The sequence below is a fragment of the Vespa velutina genome, chromosome 12 (genome assembly GCF_912470025.1).
Source record: "Vespa velutina chromosome 12, iVesVel2.1, whole genome shotgun sequence".
Classification (NCBI taxonomy): domain Eukaryota; kingdom Metazoa; phylum Arthropoda; class Insecta; order Hymenoptera; family Vespidae; genus Vespa; species Vespa velutina.
In genome coordinates this window covers 1,444,165-1,459,039 of record NC_062199.1, presented here as the reverse complement: position 1 = coordinate 1,459,039, position 14,875 = coordinate 1,444,165, and the positions used below count along the sequence as shown (strand labels likewise).

Genomic DNA, 14,875 nt, shown 5'->3' with positions numbered 1-14,875 from the left:
ACATATATATATACATACAACAGAACATACATTTCAATTTATATATATATATATATATATATATATATATATATAAATAATCAAATACATGTACTGACTAAATATGCCTGTGTATCTCGAGTTAAAAGCGGTCGTCTTACAAGTGTAAAGGCTATCTACGTGATCCTTTACAATGAAAGAAGTTACATTCCTTGACGCTTCGTGGAATGTAGCCGAACATCTATTTCTCTTAATCTTGTTCATACGAGAGATCAACAGACAAACTTCTTTCGTAATAATACTAATAGTTAATATCTAACTTGTCTTACAATGATTCACGAAAATATCCAAAATTCTTTATCATACGATTTTTAATTATAATTTAATCATTCAACAAATTTCTATGATAATTTTAATTACTGTATTTTTTCTGTTTTTTTTTCACAAATCTTTAGTTTTGTATATATATATATATATATATGATGAATATAGAAAAGATTAGAAAAGATATAGGATGTGTGACTAAAGTCAATTATGCAGGGTACGTAACAAATTTTAAAACATAAATCATAGAAAAAGTTGCACGACAAGTTAAGAAATCGATGAATAGTTATTAATACGTTGTCGACGTTTTCATTTATTCGCGTTTTTTTTTTTTATTATTCCTATTACTTTCAGGATCTCCTTTACATAATAATTAAGAAAGTTTTTCTTAATTGGCAAACGATTAGAAATAATTGTTTCGATTACGATATTATTAACAAAAGAAAAAACAAAACAGAACAAAAAAAAAAAAAAAAAAAAAAAAAAATTAAATATAAATAAAAACTCCGAAGTCGATTTTATAGTTATCAAGAAGCAGCTAATTAATTAAATTCTCTCTTACATTATCGTATCTAATTATTAATTTTCGTTAGAAAATCCTATCTCATTTAATTATTCAATGTTTCTTTGTCGTTTGATAACTCGTTCCTCTAACATCACTCCATATATTATGAATTCAAAATAAACAGCAATGTTGTTGTTCACTTGCGAAAGTATAACTCTGTAACAACCTTCTTGTTGTGTTGATAATAAATTTTCCTTGGAGAGCCTTACACAAAGTAGGTCGAGCAATAAGAAGATTTTAATCGAGAGTAAGATTATTAATTGCCTCCTGGATATATTTTTTGTATCACATCGAGATACACATGACGATATATATATATATATATGTATATATATGTATATATATATATATATATATTTATATATATTAATGTTGTCGAAAAAAAATGCATGTCGGAAAATTTATTGCAATGTTTATACAGAACATGCATTCACATACATTTTTTTTTTTTTAAGCATGAATTCTTATTACATTAGAGCATGAAATCACATACATTGTATTTTTTTTATCTTTTTCCTTTTTTTTTCTTTTTTTTTTTTTTTTTTTCACAACTACATCGTTTTAAATTGTAGCGACGATAATGGAAAAATAACGTATACAAATAAACTATGAATAGTATGATCACCCATCTGCTTAGCTATAAGTGATCTGTGAAATATAAAAGTTAATGGTGTAAACTCTTCTTAGCTCTGATCCATCGCGTTAGTTTCATTCACGTTATTGCCAGTACAGTCTTTCTGAATGATTTCAAATAATGGTTGTAATTCTGGTGTCGTCTTGATTTGTGATACGAATTCGCTTAATGATGGATTTTTGTCTGGAAAAAAAAAAAGAAAAAAAAAAAAAAAAAGAAGAAAAGAAATTAAACAATTACATTGCATATATTTTCTCCATGTTTTGACATTGTACAAGATTACATTTATATATATATATATATATATTATAATTATACATACCTGCATCTGGTATAGTAAGTAACGCAGCAACAGCTCTAAGTGCAGAACGTTTTAATTCATCCTGTTTTTCATACTCTTGCTTAACCGAATTAGCTTTGACCTTCATAGTACAAGTGCTCTTTAATGGTTCAACCAATCGTTCCAACCCTACAAGTAAAAAATAATACAATTTTTATACGATATTATTTCTAAATTATATTATGTAAAAAAAACTTACTCTGTAAAACTGCTGTTGGGCATAACTGTGCTAAACGAGCGGTCATTAAATAAGTTAACATCTTTATATCATAATGATCTCTGAGACCATTTTCAACATGATTTAAGAATTCAAAGACATCTAATCGATCAAGACAAGAGTCTAATAATGTGTACATGCATTCAAATGCTGCTTTCCTTAAATCCAAACCATCATCTACTGTATGTTTGAACGGACCCATTTCTACTTCTCTGATCAGTTCTTTCTGTATATATAAAAAAAAAAAAAAAAAGAAAAAAAAAATTATAATAATCGTTCGTCAATGTTAATTCGTTAATCTGTTAATTTTTATTGAAGATATATTTCTGTTTTTTTTTTTTTTTTTTTTTTTTTTTTTTCGTTTTTTGCTATACCTTTATTTTGGTTTCGGTGTAAAGATGTGGCAGCACAGAATCTAATAAATCTCTGATCAACATAGGCTTGTTATGTGCTGCTGAATTGAAAGCAACTAATGCCACCCTTCGAACATTTAAATCAGGATCTTCCAAAGCAACCAAAAAGTTTTCCATACATTGTTTCAACATAGAATCGATTGGTTGAGGCTTTAAAAATACGTACTTAATTATATGGAAATATTTAATAATTCGATAACGATAAAAATGACAAATAACATTTTTACCTGATCTGAAATAGTGAATTTAACAGCTGTGACTGTAGTTGTTCTCATAAGTGCGGAGGGTGATTTTAATGATTCTTGTAAAGTAGGTAATAATCTACCAGGATCGATTAAAGTGAGCTTTCCAAGACACTCCGCGACGACATTACGAGTTCCTTCTTCTGTACATTCACAATGTCTGTATAAAAGCATCCATATGGATGGTACGAAATTTTGTAAATGCGATACACCAGAAGGACTTGCAGATTGACAAGCAATGATCTGTAGAAAAAAAAAAAAAAAAAGAAAAAAAAAATAAAGAAAAAAAATAACTCGATAACATTCGACGAAGACATTATTTATTATATTTAAATGCAATTAACATACCTCCTTTAAAGAGTGTAAAAGAAGATATTGACGTTTCGGTTGTGCCTCTATTTCTTTCAACACAAACGGTAAATATTCTGGAAGATTACCAACCGCTATGTTCCCTAAGGTATAGCTAGCTGCCGATTTGACTTCTTCCGAATGAGACGAGAAAGAGTTCAATATAATGTGTTTCAATGAATTTATTCCACTTAAGTCTCTATAAAGAATATGCAAAAAAAAAAAAAAAAAAAAAAAAAAAAAAAAAAAAAAAAACAAAAAATAGATAACAAACGAGTATTTCTTTTAGAGAGAGAGAGAGAGAGAGAGAAAAAAAGAAAAGAAAAAAAAGAGAAGAAAAAGAATTTCCTTCTCATTTCTACTTACACATGTTTACCAATCTCTCCAATAACCAGCAATGCAAAAATATGTTGTGCATCGCTCTGTGGATTTTGAACATCCTTTAGAAATTGTTCAACTACAGCTTGTGCTTCCTGCTGACAAGTGATTGTCAAGGCAGCAGCACACTTTGCTAATGAATGATAAGCTTGCTTATGTAGAACTGATTGATTAACCGGTGCAACTAACATCGAAAGCAATTCACGATAACCAAGACCCGGTATATCAGCTTGAACCAATGCTTGGAAAAACTCAAGCATAGAACTTAATGCAACACCTGGTAACAGTCAATTCTTTATAAGAAGATGATTTAATGAATTAAATGTTTATAATGCTTACCTTGAAGAAGTGGTGACTTTACAAGTACTAATATCTCCGGTAGAATATTATCTGATACTCTTGTCAATGAACCCGGATGTAATTTTGCGATAGTAGTTAGTAAATTAAGTGTTAATTGTGCAATATGCAAGTCAGTTTCATTTAACAGAGCAGGTAGTTCTGTTGTGACCTGAAAAAAAAAAAAAAAAAAAAGAGACGAAAAGAAAAGATTAATTTTTATTAAATATAATAAGAGAATATTTTTCTGATATTTAATCATGTAATTTACCGTATCTAACAGATCGAAGTGTAGAGCAGAACTGTAATTGCGTACTAAAGTATCCAAAAGTGGTAAAGAACATAACTTTAAGGCTCTCTGATTTTTTCTTAAGAAAGATCCAAGAATTGGTATTGCTTCTTCCTGAGAAAAGAAAAAAAGAAAAAAAAAAAGGGAAAAAAAAAGGAAAAAAAAAAGAAAGAAAAAAAAAAGAAAAAAAAAAAAGAAAATGTACACTTTCAATAACTTATCACAAATTATGTGAAAAGTTATAAAACAAACATACCATAATTGGTTTTAAATCAACTCTTAAAGGTGAAGCAGCTATACAAGTTAATGCCTTAACTGTTGTGAGGCGTGTTATTTCATTATGTAATCTATCCAAAAATATAGGAAGGCATACATGTAATTCATTGGATAATGTATCACCAAAATGTGCAAGAATTTGTCCCATACAAGCGATCGCTCTTTCTTTAACCTCTTGATCTATGTCCGCTGTTCGTAACCTCATTAATGTACAGTGATAAATGTCAGCAGACAAAGGAGTAAAATTGTAATAACATTGTTTACCTGGTAGAAAGAGAAAAATATCATTATGAGAGTTTTACTTGTTCATAAGAACTTTTAATTATCTAAATAATTTTTACTTACCATGAGGCCTAATAACTTGTACAAGCTGTTGTAAAACTAATAATGCTTCCGCAGTGATTTTATAAAAGGGATCTCCTACTGCTGATATAATTGGAGGAGCCAAAACAGTCATGTGAGCATGGAATGCTTCTGGTTGATGAGTTATCAAAAGTGTATGTACAAAGGCTAACGTATCGATCTTCATGTTAGAAGAAGAATTTTTTTCTCCTAAGGAATACTGTATGCCCGGTATTAATGCAGGTATATGATTCGTTAAAGCACCAGGTAATACAAGAACTAATTCTTTGAGCAAAGAAAAACAATCTTGTCGAGTTTTAATGCTTTTTTCTTTCATCTGACGATGTACAGCTTTGACTATTAAGGGTACTTGTTGTTGCAACAAGGATATAGGACTACCGTCATCGTCTTCCATTGCATCTGGATCAAGTGGCACACCAGTTGCCGGTCTTGTTTGTCTCAACAAAGCAACATAAGCATGGAAAATGTCTGACTTTACATTTTCCTCCCTCTCTATAATCATCAAAGAATATTATTCAAATTTCATTGAAAAAAAAAAAAAAAAAAAAAAAAAAACTTTTTATTGACTTTTAATATATAATTTATTTCCTTAAAAATGTTTACCTTTGAATCTAGAAATTAATGCTGGAGATACAACTTTATAAAGTTCTGGCAGGAGTTCTCTTCTACTAGATACTACAGCTTCCAAGCATTTTGCAGCTGCTCTACGTACTTTCCAACTCATGTCATCGTCATCTGAGTATTCATCTTCCGCATCATCCTCCCCATCTTCTTCTACTTCCATAACAACTCCTTCCCCGTCAGAGAGATCGTTCATATCGTCATCGTAATTGTAATTTGGATCATATGTAATATATACTAAACAAATTTTTATAATCTAAAAAAAGGAAAGTAATATGAAATTTTTTAGTATAACGATAAGAGAAAAAAAAAATAATTATCACCTTGTCTTAAATACCTGATTAATATGTGGTGTTATTTCTTTAGGGCATCTATATACAAAAGCTTCAAATGCCTGTAAACAATATTCTCTAAGTTCATCATCGTCCTCGTTACTATATCCTACTATCAATGGCATAACTCGTTCTATTTGTTCACCAAACCTATGTCCCGCTTGACGACTATGATAAACGATTTCATAAGAATTATAATATCTCTTTTTTTCTTTTTATTATATATATATATATATATGTAATAAATAAATAGAAATACGCTATTTACCAAATCGATGCAATACACTGTATATATGTCCTGATAACATTTTTTGCCGTTTGCGTTGAAAGACCTTCTAGTAAATGGTCCAAGAGTTTGTTGTATAAATAATTATTGCTCGACGTTAAGAGATGACTCAAAGCTACTATGGTACGTTTACGAACTGCTTGACGTGGGGAGGAAAGCTGTGGTAGTAATGCAGTTAAAATAGTCGAATGAAATGTCACTAATAAAGCTCCAAATCGGGAAAGTAAATCGGCAACAATATCAAGAGCCTCCAGTTGAACGGACACGTCCTCTTGCTGAAGTAAAACTTGGAGTATAGTATAAATAATGTTTTTTTCTTTTCTCTTTTTTTCTTCTCTTTTCAAGGAGAATAAATAAATAAATAAATAAATAAATAAATAAATAAATATGAAATAATACATACCTTCTCAATAGCACTACTTAATCTTCCTGTAATGCGCTTACATACATTAGCAACGAGTGCACTGGATCCTAAAGGAAGTTCGGAAATAACAGTCTTCAAACCAATACTAGAAATATCCCTTAGCTGTTCTTTATCGGATACCATATTACTACATAAAGCATCCACAATAATTTCTACTTGGTATTCCTTTACTTTATTGACTAGTGGACCTAAACTAAAATTTTTAATACTTCCGTAATCTCATGATTCGTACAAATATTATATCTTTCCAAAATAAAAATTGAAAAAAAAAAAAAAAAAAAAAAAAAAAAAAGAAATGATTAATAAAATAGTATACCATTTCACAGCAAGATTCTGTACTTCTCCATTTTTGTCTTCTAATAATTTAAGTAACATTTTTACGACCTTACGTTCGGAATCATCATCCAATTTGATACTATCCTTTTGTAATTCGCTCATCAGATCATTCGTTGCCATAAATCTAAAATCTTTATCACTGGACGTCATCTGAGAAAAAAAAATATTTATGAAGTAAGATAATAGAAAAGAAATGACAACAATACATTAAAATAAAAATCACAAAATTCTTATAAATCAAATAATATACATGAATATTTGTATAAAAGAAAAGCAATCTAATCTGATTTAAATCAATAGGATTTCTTTAGAGAGTGATAAAGAAAGTGAGGTTAACTTCCGAACGAAGTCAACAATAAACATAATTTTTCAACAACAATTTGCAAGTAAATCAAATTTTATATGTTAGATTTTATTAAAATAAATGTACGTTTACCTTTTCCAATAAATTTGCTATTTGATAAGATACGCTGGCCATGATTGCAAAATTGTCTTCACAGCCGGTTGAATTGTCGTTGTGATTTCTTTTAAAATGAAACGAAAAGGAAAGAAAATGATGTATGTATATATATATATATATATATATATATATATATATCTACATATATATATATATATATGTAGATATATATATATATTACGTTTACGTCGACGCGATAATAAATTTTTTTTACTTTACTTTTTTTTTTCTTTCTTTGTTTATCCGAGATATTACATCCACTTTTGGTGAGATTAATTTTGTATCAAACTACAAGAACAGTAACATCGTCTCAAGTGATGCGAATTAACTCTGTGAATAAGACAATAAAATTTTTCTTATATATTTCACTCTTGTGTTCCGAAACTTATTTCAAATGTATATTAACAATCTACACGAGTTTACACGTTGAGAATTGAAATTGAATTGAATGATGTTGCTTTTAATTTTTGGTCACTTATGCACATTTATGACGTGCATTATATCTACGTGAAAACTGCATTCCCCCAGCTTACGAGTATCATTATTGGTAAAATACTGGGGGAAAAATGATCCACCCCTCCACCATATACTGTATAGCTAGTTTGTCTATGAATAAAACTTCCAAGACAGAAAATACACTAGTATTATTTGTCAACATTCTAGATTTTCATCTTCATAAAAATAATAATCGATTATGTAAAAAAAAAATGTTAAAGTGGGTAATAAATGTAATATAAAATAAAATAAAATGAATAAAATGTTAACACAGTGCTTTAAAAATTATTCATAATATAATACAAATATTAATAATTAATCATATAAATTTAAAGCTTATACATATTTAGATTATTACTGAATTAAAATTAAAATATACATATAAAATTAAATTGTTAAGTCATTTTCTTTTGTTTTTTGATCACTTAAATCCTTATCAATTTTTTGTCTAAGATTAAAAATATTGTACGTTTTAATTAAATCTGAAATATCTTTGAATTAATTGTAATAAAATTCTTTCTATATTATTTAATAACAATAATGAATTCTTTAATTTTGATCAGTATCAATCTCAATGGAGGTATCACTTGTATTATTTTCCACATTTTCATTACTCTGCGAAAATAATAATTATTTATATTAAAAATATCTGTGTTATATATATATATACACAAACACACACACACACACACACACACACATATATATATATATATATACTTATTTATTTTATATTTACTTTTGATGAGACATCACGTTCCTTAGTAACATTTTGATTCATAAAATTTGTAATTGGTTTTTGCCACTCTGGAGTTTCTCTTGGATGATAAGGATTTCCACCAGAATAACTTTTTCCTAAAAATAAAATGATATTATAATAGAAGTAATATCTTTCAAAGGAAACTCGACAAATATTTATTACCTTTGCCATTTCCTGATGTTTTTTTTGCGCCTGTTGTACTTGCAACTTTGTGTGGTGCTTTAGCACCAACAGCTAAAATATAAAATAAACAAATAAAATCATATGATCATATTAACATAATTTTTTGATTAATTAAAGTATACTACTTCATAAAGTTTAATGCTTTGTAATATAAGTGAAGCAAAAAAAAAAAAAAAAAAAAAAAAAAAAAATTATTCGTAATTATTTATTACCAAAAAGAAATCTTTACCTTTTGTAGGTACTCGATCTGCTTTGGTTCGGACCATATTTAAAATAATATATTTAAATTTGAAAAAATCTTGTTTTGAAAGGTCTTTGTTTAAATTGAAAGAGGTTTTGCGTACGCTGTAAAATCACACAGTACAATGTTTGAAATTGTACGAATATAATGGTACCAACTTTAAAGGTAAAATTATAAATGCAAAAAATTCTATAACGTATTTGAGAAAGTTACGTTTTGGAAAATTTTAAATAACAGAACATTTGTCTATAATGGTAACATAATTCCCGCGCAATTGACAACTGACATGGCGCCATTCTTATATCCACACGATCATTGGCTGATTATAACATATATATATGTATATATATATATATATAGGTTATACCGGTATAAAGAGTAAAACGTTGTCACGTTTAAGAGTATGTTTATTAGATGTAAAAGTGTTTATTAAAGATAAGTTGAATTAGTGAATTTAGAAAATGACAGAACGTAATAGAAAAAATTATCCAGGATTATTGATAGGACGAATGTTCATAGCTATTACATTGAACATCACACTACAAATCTTCCTTTTGTGCTTATTGATATTAATTACAAATATTAACACAAATGTTAAATTATGGCTACAGAATACTTGGGAGACTATAATTTCCTTAAAATTACGAATACATTTTTTTGTATTCGTAGCATTTCTACAAGGAATTATTTATTGCAATAATTATTTACATCGTCAGCCGTATTTAAAGAATAGATTCTTAAAAATTCAACATATTTTCACTGGACAAAATTTATTAAGAGGATTGCTCTGTATCTTGATGGGATGTAATTTAGTATGGTTACATTTGTCATTGAAGAAAGGTAATCATAATTTATTGATTGATAATTGTGATACACTTTACGGATCATGCCTAATAGAAGAACATTATTTTCTATTACTTGGCGGAATGTGGACTGGATTTTATTTCTTTCTAACTACGAGTTTATCCAATCAACGATATTTTCAATTTTCTATAATACCAATGACAAAATTTTCCAAATTTAGAAAAGGTATTTATTCCATGCTATCCACGATAACGTCCATTTCATTGTGGCCTGTTATCTATTTTATAATTGGATATTATTTATTGGGATCCCATATGCGTGACTTTATACTGTCGATTACGTCCGCACAGATAGAAACAAAGCCATTAGATAATTTTCCAGGATTGTTAAATGTATCCTTAACAATGTATTTGTGGCTATATCAATCGACCTTGATATTTACAAGTAACACTACGATTTTATTATTAGAAGTATTTCTAACAGAATGGATACCTTTAGAAATTCAACCAAATAATAATATATTTGATAGTCACATTTCAACGATAACATTGTCTGATGTTTTATCCATGGATAATATACCTATGATACAACATCTGGGATATTTAGATCTTGTTACTTTGGCCGAAAAGCAAGAAACTAGAAGAAGAATATTATTTACATTGAGTCAACCTGGTGGTCATCCTTATAATTGGAATTGTATTATTGAAAAGTCTTTGAACTTTATAAACAAATTTTCCGATGAGCTTAATGCAATTACTTTAAAAGCGAAGGAACAACAATATGCATCTTCTACCTCTACGATTACAACTTCAATTTCATCGAATTTGTCTGCATTTAAAAGCGAATACACGTATAATATGCGTAAATTGGTAACAGACACAATACCATCTACAAATGAAAGCTGTGTCTCTAAATCTCCTGAAATTAAATCTTTAACGTATAAATATATAAAAACCAAATGGGACTTGATGATCTCTTATTTTCTTTCAAAACCACTTATTTATTATGTTTTTGGTGAACAAGATGAGCTCAAGATTGAATACGCTTTATTTAATGCGCAAGCTGTAATATGGGCAGCAGAAGCTATATCATCTTTGGCAATTGTATCTTTGAAGGAGGACTCTTATGGAATTGTACAAAAAGATCTACCGGATATATTTCATGCACTGTTAGCATTAAAGCTTACTTTAGATAAATTATATAAGTCTAATATATTAATGAAAAAATCTCAGAATAGCGATAGATGTATCAAACAGATGTTTAATTCATTAAGAAGTGCGAGTAAACGTAGTTTGTACAGAATTACAACGGGTTTTGAAAATTACATTAATGATTTGAAACTTGAATCTACAATGATAGAACATTTACAACCTTTTCTTAATTACAAAGAATAATATATATAATATTTCTATGATCTTTTTATTTTATAGAACTGTAATGATAAAAAAAAAAAAAAAACAAACAAATATCATGATATATTTGTATTTACATTGCGCGTTACATTTTCGATGATTATATACATTTAACAAAGGACTTTTTTTTTGTTTATTTTTTTCGAACAATTCTACAAAGTAATAATAGTAAAAATTTAATGATATGTACAAAAAAAAAAAAAAATTACAAATTTCTTAAACTTTATTTATATTACATTTTTTTAATAGTCTGTACAACACTAAGATTATAGAATAATTTTTCTCTAAGTATAAACCAGTTTTTCAATTGTAAATCTTCTATTTTTTCTAAGTTATCTCTCAATTCCTCAGTTTCAGATATTGTTTGACCATGCCATTTTAAAAATACTGCTAGATATGCTTGCGTCAATTCGAAATCAATTTTACGTTCCATCATATAACACAAGACTTTCATAAACTGAAGTAACAATGATTTTGTACTATTTTCTTCCGAGGAAAGAGATTGAATTTCAAAGTCGACGGAACTTGGACTCATAGATTTTAATTTATTTATAACATCTAAGAAATGTTCATTTGTAGCAGTAGAATATAATAATTTGGCAAATATTGTTAAATTTTGAAAATCTTTATGAGATCGTAATTTTTCAGCGTTCATAGGATCTTTTAAATCTGAAAAATCAAATTTAATATCTAACGAGGGAATAGTTGGTAAAAAGAAAGGTGCCTTTTCTGGAGCTTTAGGTGGCTCCTTAGGTTTGTTTCTTTTCTTAACTATATCTATGTTAAGCAAATTTAACCATCTGGATTGTGCCAAAGCGGATATCGTAATTAGATTTTCATTAAGCTGTTCCGGAGAAATATATTCTGATTCATCTTCAATAATGTCTTCGTCATCTTGTCGATTAACTTCCACTATAGAACTAGGAAGATTAATTATAGGTATTACATCCTCTTCCCTTATAGCTTTTAAGGATACATGAGAATAAATGGTACGATTTGACCACAAATATATTCCCAAATTACACATATGAGATGTGACAAGAAATTCTCCAGTAGGAGAAAAATGTAGAGATATACACGCATCTGGAACCTAAATGTATTATACAATTATAAAATATATTTATGTATAAATGAAATATATTTAATCGAAATAATCGGGCCTACGACCGATAATAATATTATAGAAACTTACTTGAAATACATCTATTAAATGAGAAGATAAAATATCCCAAGTCCTTATTGTACAATCCATAGAAGATGTGATTAACCATCTTGCATCTGGACTGAATGATGCATCTGTCAATTGTCCTTTATGTCCGTGAAAATGTCTCATTACTTTTTTAGTATCTAAATCAATTAAAATCACTGAGAAATCTTCCAATGCAACGGCCATGAAAGTACTTTCATTGTGATACCGTAACCATTCTATCGATTCTGGTAGCGTTATTATAGTCCTTGGTCCTGTATCTTTAATTTTACATATAACATTTAATTTTGAAATAAAAATGATATAATAAAAGGTACAACAATAAACCGATCAAAAATAATTCTATTATGATTTATTTACCATTTTTAGATTTAAAATTCCAAAATTTTATAAAGCAATCCCTTCCAGCTGTAATAACGGTTTGATTCAAAGCGTCTACTATTACACCTTTTACCGAACCTTTATGCGCTTCACTTTCATTGCCATAACTGGCTCTATGAATACCTGATTGTACATTAAATCGATCTACATGACCAGTATTATATCCAATAACAACGAAATTACCACATTTTGTAAGGCACAAACAAGTTGCCATAGCATTACGATTATTTTTAAATCTTTCTGGTAATAATTTATGATTATCCATCTTTAATAAATCATAAGACCATGTAGTAACTGTGCCTAAACCCGCATGAGAAGCTACTATATTGCTCCATTCCTTTTCTCTAGTTTTTTCAAAAGACAGATTTATTATTGGAGGCATTATCATTGGATCTTCTATCGATCTACCTTTCTTTTTAGTAGCTTTTCTATTAAAAGAAGCTCTTCCTAAACTTTTATTAAATGTTTCGGTAATAGTAGAGAATATTCTAAGCGATGAATCACCTCCTGCAGTTAATATATTATCGCTATTGTTGCCATAAAAACGAACGATCGTAGGTGGCAACGAATGTCCCTCCCTTATTTTCAATAATCTTCCAGCACCATCGGCCAAGTCAAAAATCCATAATTTTAATGAATTATCAGGCGAGGATGAAACCATTAATGGTTCATTCGGTAGATATTTTAAACCTGTTACAGAATCAAAATGAGCTTTGTTCAATTGGCTTTCAACTTTTCTTTGCTCGAGATTCCAAAATACAATATGTCCATTTAAACTTCCCGTAGCCATAATTGGATGATCATCGGTACGAAATGTTATAGATATTACAGCACCCCAATCTTGAATCAATTCAAAGATCGTTTCGTCATATTTAAGATTATGCAACATAATCCTTCCATCGGATAGACCTACAGCTACAACATCTATCGCAGGTGCTTGCTCTAAAGCGGTAATAGTATTATTCCATCCTTTGAAAGTATAAATCATCTTTGTCGTTTTTAAATTCCACAATTGTAAATATCCTTGTTGGCTACCAAACAAAACTTTGTTCATATAAGTAATGGGATGTATCAATGTAGTTATTTGAAATATTTCATTAGAAAAGTTCAATTCCAATATTAATTCTTCTGTTTTTATATCCCAAACTTTAACATTACTATACTCATCGACGGAAATTAAATGTGGTCCAAAAGGTAATATAATATGTACAGAATATTCGTGACCTTTGTAAACATGTTTTAATTCCGTACCTCTTCTCCATGCATATATAATATTTTTTGCGGCGGTATAAATGTGATATGTGTCTGCAGATAAACAAGTTATATCGTCAGGATGAGTTCCGGATACACTGAGAAGAGTAAAATGTGCACATCCATAAGTATGAAATTCTTTTCCAACGCAAGTAACCAAAAGATTTTCTTTTCTTCTTTGAATATATCTAGTTATCACGGGTATATGATTACTAACGTAACCAAGTGCACGATTTCGTACAAATATTTTACTTAGTACCATTTTTCTAACCTCAATGTTTATACCGATCGAGATACATCAATAAACACGAGCACGCTTTAAATGATACCTCGTGGGGGTGGCAGCCATCTTTGTATACGATAGACATTAGCGCCACTCTGCGGTTCTTTTACGAAACATATCGAACGAAACGATGACGTCACATAATCTTAATCGACACACTTCGAAATGGACTGACGATAATAATCGATTATAATGATTTTTATTTTGCATCATATTAGTCAGGAGAAAAATTTTTTCTCATTATTTTTGTTTTCTTTTTTCTCTTCATTGTTACAACTCTACTCGTAAAAAACATTTTAACGAAGCTTTATATGGCCCAAATTCGAGCGACATATTTATTTCTATTTAGAAAATATATTAAGGAAATTCAGCTGGAAAATCTTGGAATATCATGCATCAATGTTATCATAAGAAAAGTATTTTTGTAAAAATTGTCTCTTATTATAAACATATTAATTCAATGATTAAATATCCTTAGACTCAATCGCGAACTATACATTCCTTATATGTAATACAAGTATTAATGTTTCAGATATCCAATATGTATCAATATATGATGTTTATTCACAAAATATGTTAACGAGCTTGAAGCCGAGGAACAAGATTTAATACAAATTCTTCTAATTCGATTTAAAATTATATTTCGCAAAAATTATTATAATCAATAATTGCGCTCCGCCGTGACTTTGATATGA

The 14,875-nt window shown here is 28.7% G+C and overlaps 4 protein-coding genes across 6 annotated transcripts in view; 1 reads left to right on the top strand and 3 right to left on the bottom strand.

Annotated features, from left to right (window-relative positions):
• Window positions 1-1,254: 1,254 nt before the first annotated feature.
• LOC124953356 (cullin-associated NEDD8-dissociated protein 1) lies at window positions 1,255-7,694 on the bottom strand. Of its 3 annotated transcripts, none has more exons than XM_047504609.1 (18): window positions 7,378-7,694; window positions 7,140-7,227; window positions 6,684-6,853; window positions 6,347-6,560; window positions 5,926-6,218; window positions 5,663-5,825; window positions 5,308-5,581; window positions 4,687-5,196; window positions 4,322-4,605; window positions 4,048-4,179; window positions 3,780-3,948; window positions 3,429-3,717; window positions 3,063-3,261; window positions 2,700-2,957; window positions 2,434-2,637; window positions 2,042-2,285; window positions 1,825-1,971; window positions 1,255-1,685 (listed from the first exon to the last, which is right to left on the bottom strand). In XM_047504609.1, exons 2-18 carry the CDS (start codon window positions 7,179-7,181, stop codon window positions 1,552-1,554), a joined length of 3,726 nt encoding a protein of 1,241 aa, XP_047360565.1. In that variant the 5' UTR covers window positions 7,182-7,227; window positions 7,378-7,694; the 3' UTR covers window positions 1,255-1,551. The 3 variants fall into 3 exon arrangements, with proteins under 3 accessions (XP_047360565.1, XP_047360564.1, XP_047360566.1); XM_047504608.1 differs by having other exon boundaries at window positions 7,383-7,694; XM_047504610.1 differs by having other exon boundaries at window positions 2,434-2,622; window positions 7,383-7,692.
• A 353-nt stretch (window positions 7,695-8,047) lies between these two features.
• LOC124953337 (PCNA-associated factor-like) lies at window positions 8,048-8,984 on the bottom strand. Its single transcript, XM_047504563.1, has 4 exons — window positions 8,831-8,984; window positions 8,581-8,652; window positions 8,398-8,513; window positions 8,048-8,273 (listed from the first exon to the last, which is right to left on the bottom strand). The coding sequence occupies exons 1-4, from the start codon at window positions 8,865-8,867 to the stop codon at window positions 8,208-8,210; spliced, it is 291 nt and encodes a 96-aa protein (XP_047360519.1). The 5' UTR covers window positions 8,868-8,984; the 3' UTR covers window positions 8,048-8,207.
• Window positions 8,985-9,197: 213 nt separating this feature from the next.
• On the top strand, window positions 9,198-12,605 carry LOC124953477 (nucleoporin NDC1). The gene has a single exon (XM_047504915.1). The coding sequence runs from the start codon at window positions 9,304-9,306 to the stop codon at window positions 11,038-11,040; it is 1,737 nt and encodes a 578-aa protein (XP_047360871.1). The 5' UTR covers window positions 9,198-9,303; the 3' UTR covers window positions 11,041-12,605.
• The window catches only part of LOC124953476 (WD repeat-containing protein 36), a 5,462-nt gene continuing 1,467 nt past the window's right edge, over window positions 10,881-14,875 (bottom strand). Inside the window, exons 1-3 of the mRNA XM_047504914.1 lie at window positions 12,626-14,875; window positions 12,251-12,525; window positions 10,881-12,148 (exon numbers count right to left, since the gene is read on the bottom strand). The exon at window positions 12,626-14,875 is cut by the window's right edge and continues 1,467 nt beyond it. Of these exons, the coding sequence (XP_047360870.1) occupies window positions 11,291-12,148; window positions 12,251-12,525; window positions 12,626-14,159 (2,667 nt within the window). The 5' untranslated portion in view covers window positions 14,160-14,875 and the 3' untranslated portion in view covers window positions 10,881-11,290. The remainder of the gene's footprint in view (window positions 12,149-12,250; window positions 12,526-12,625) is intronic.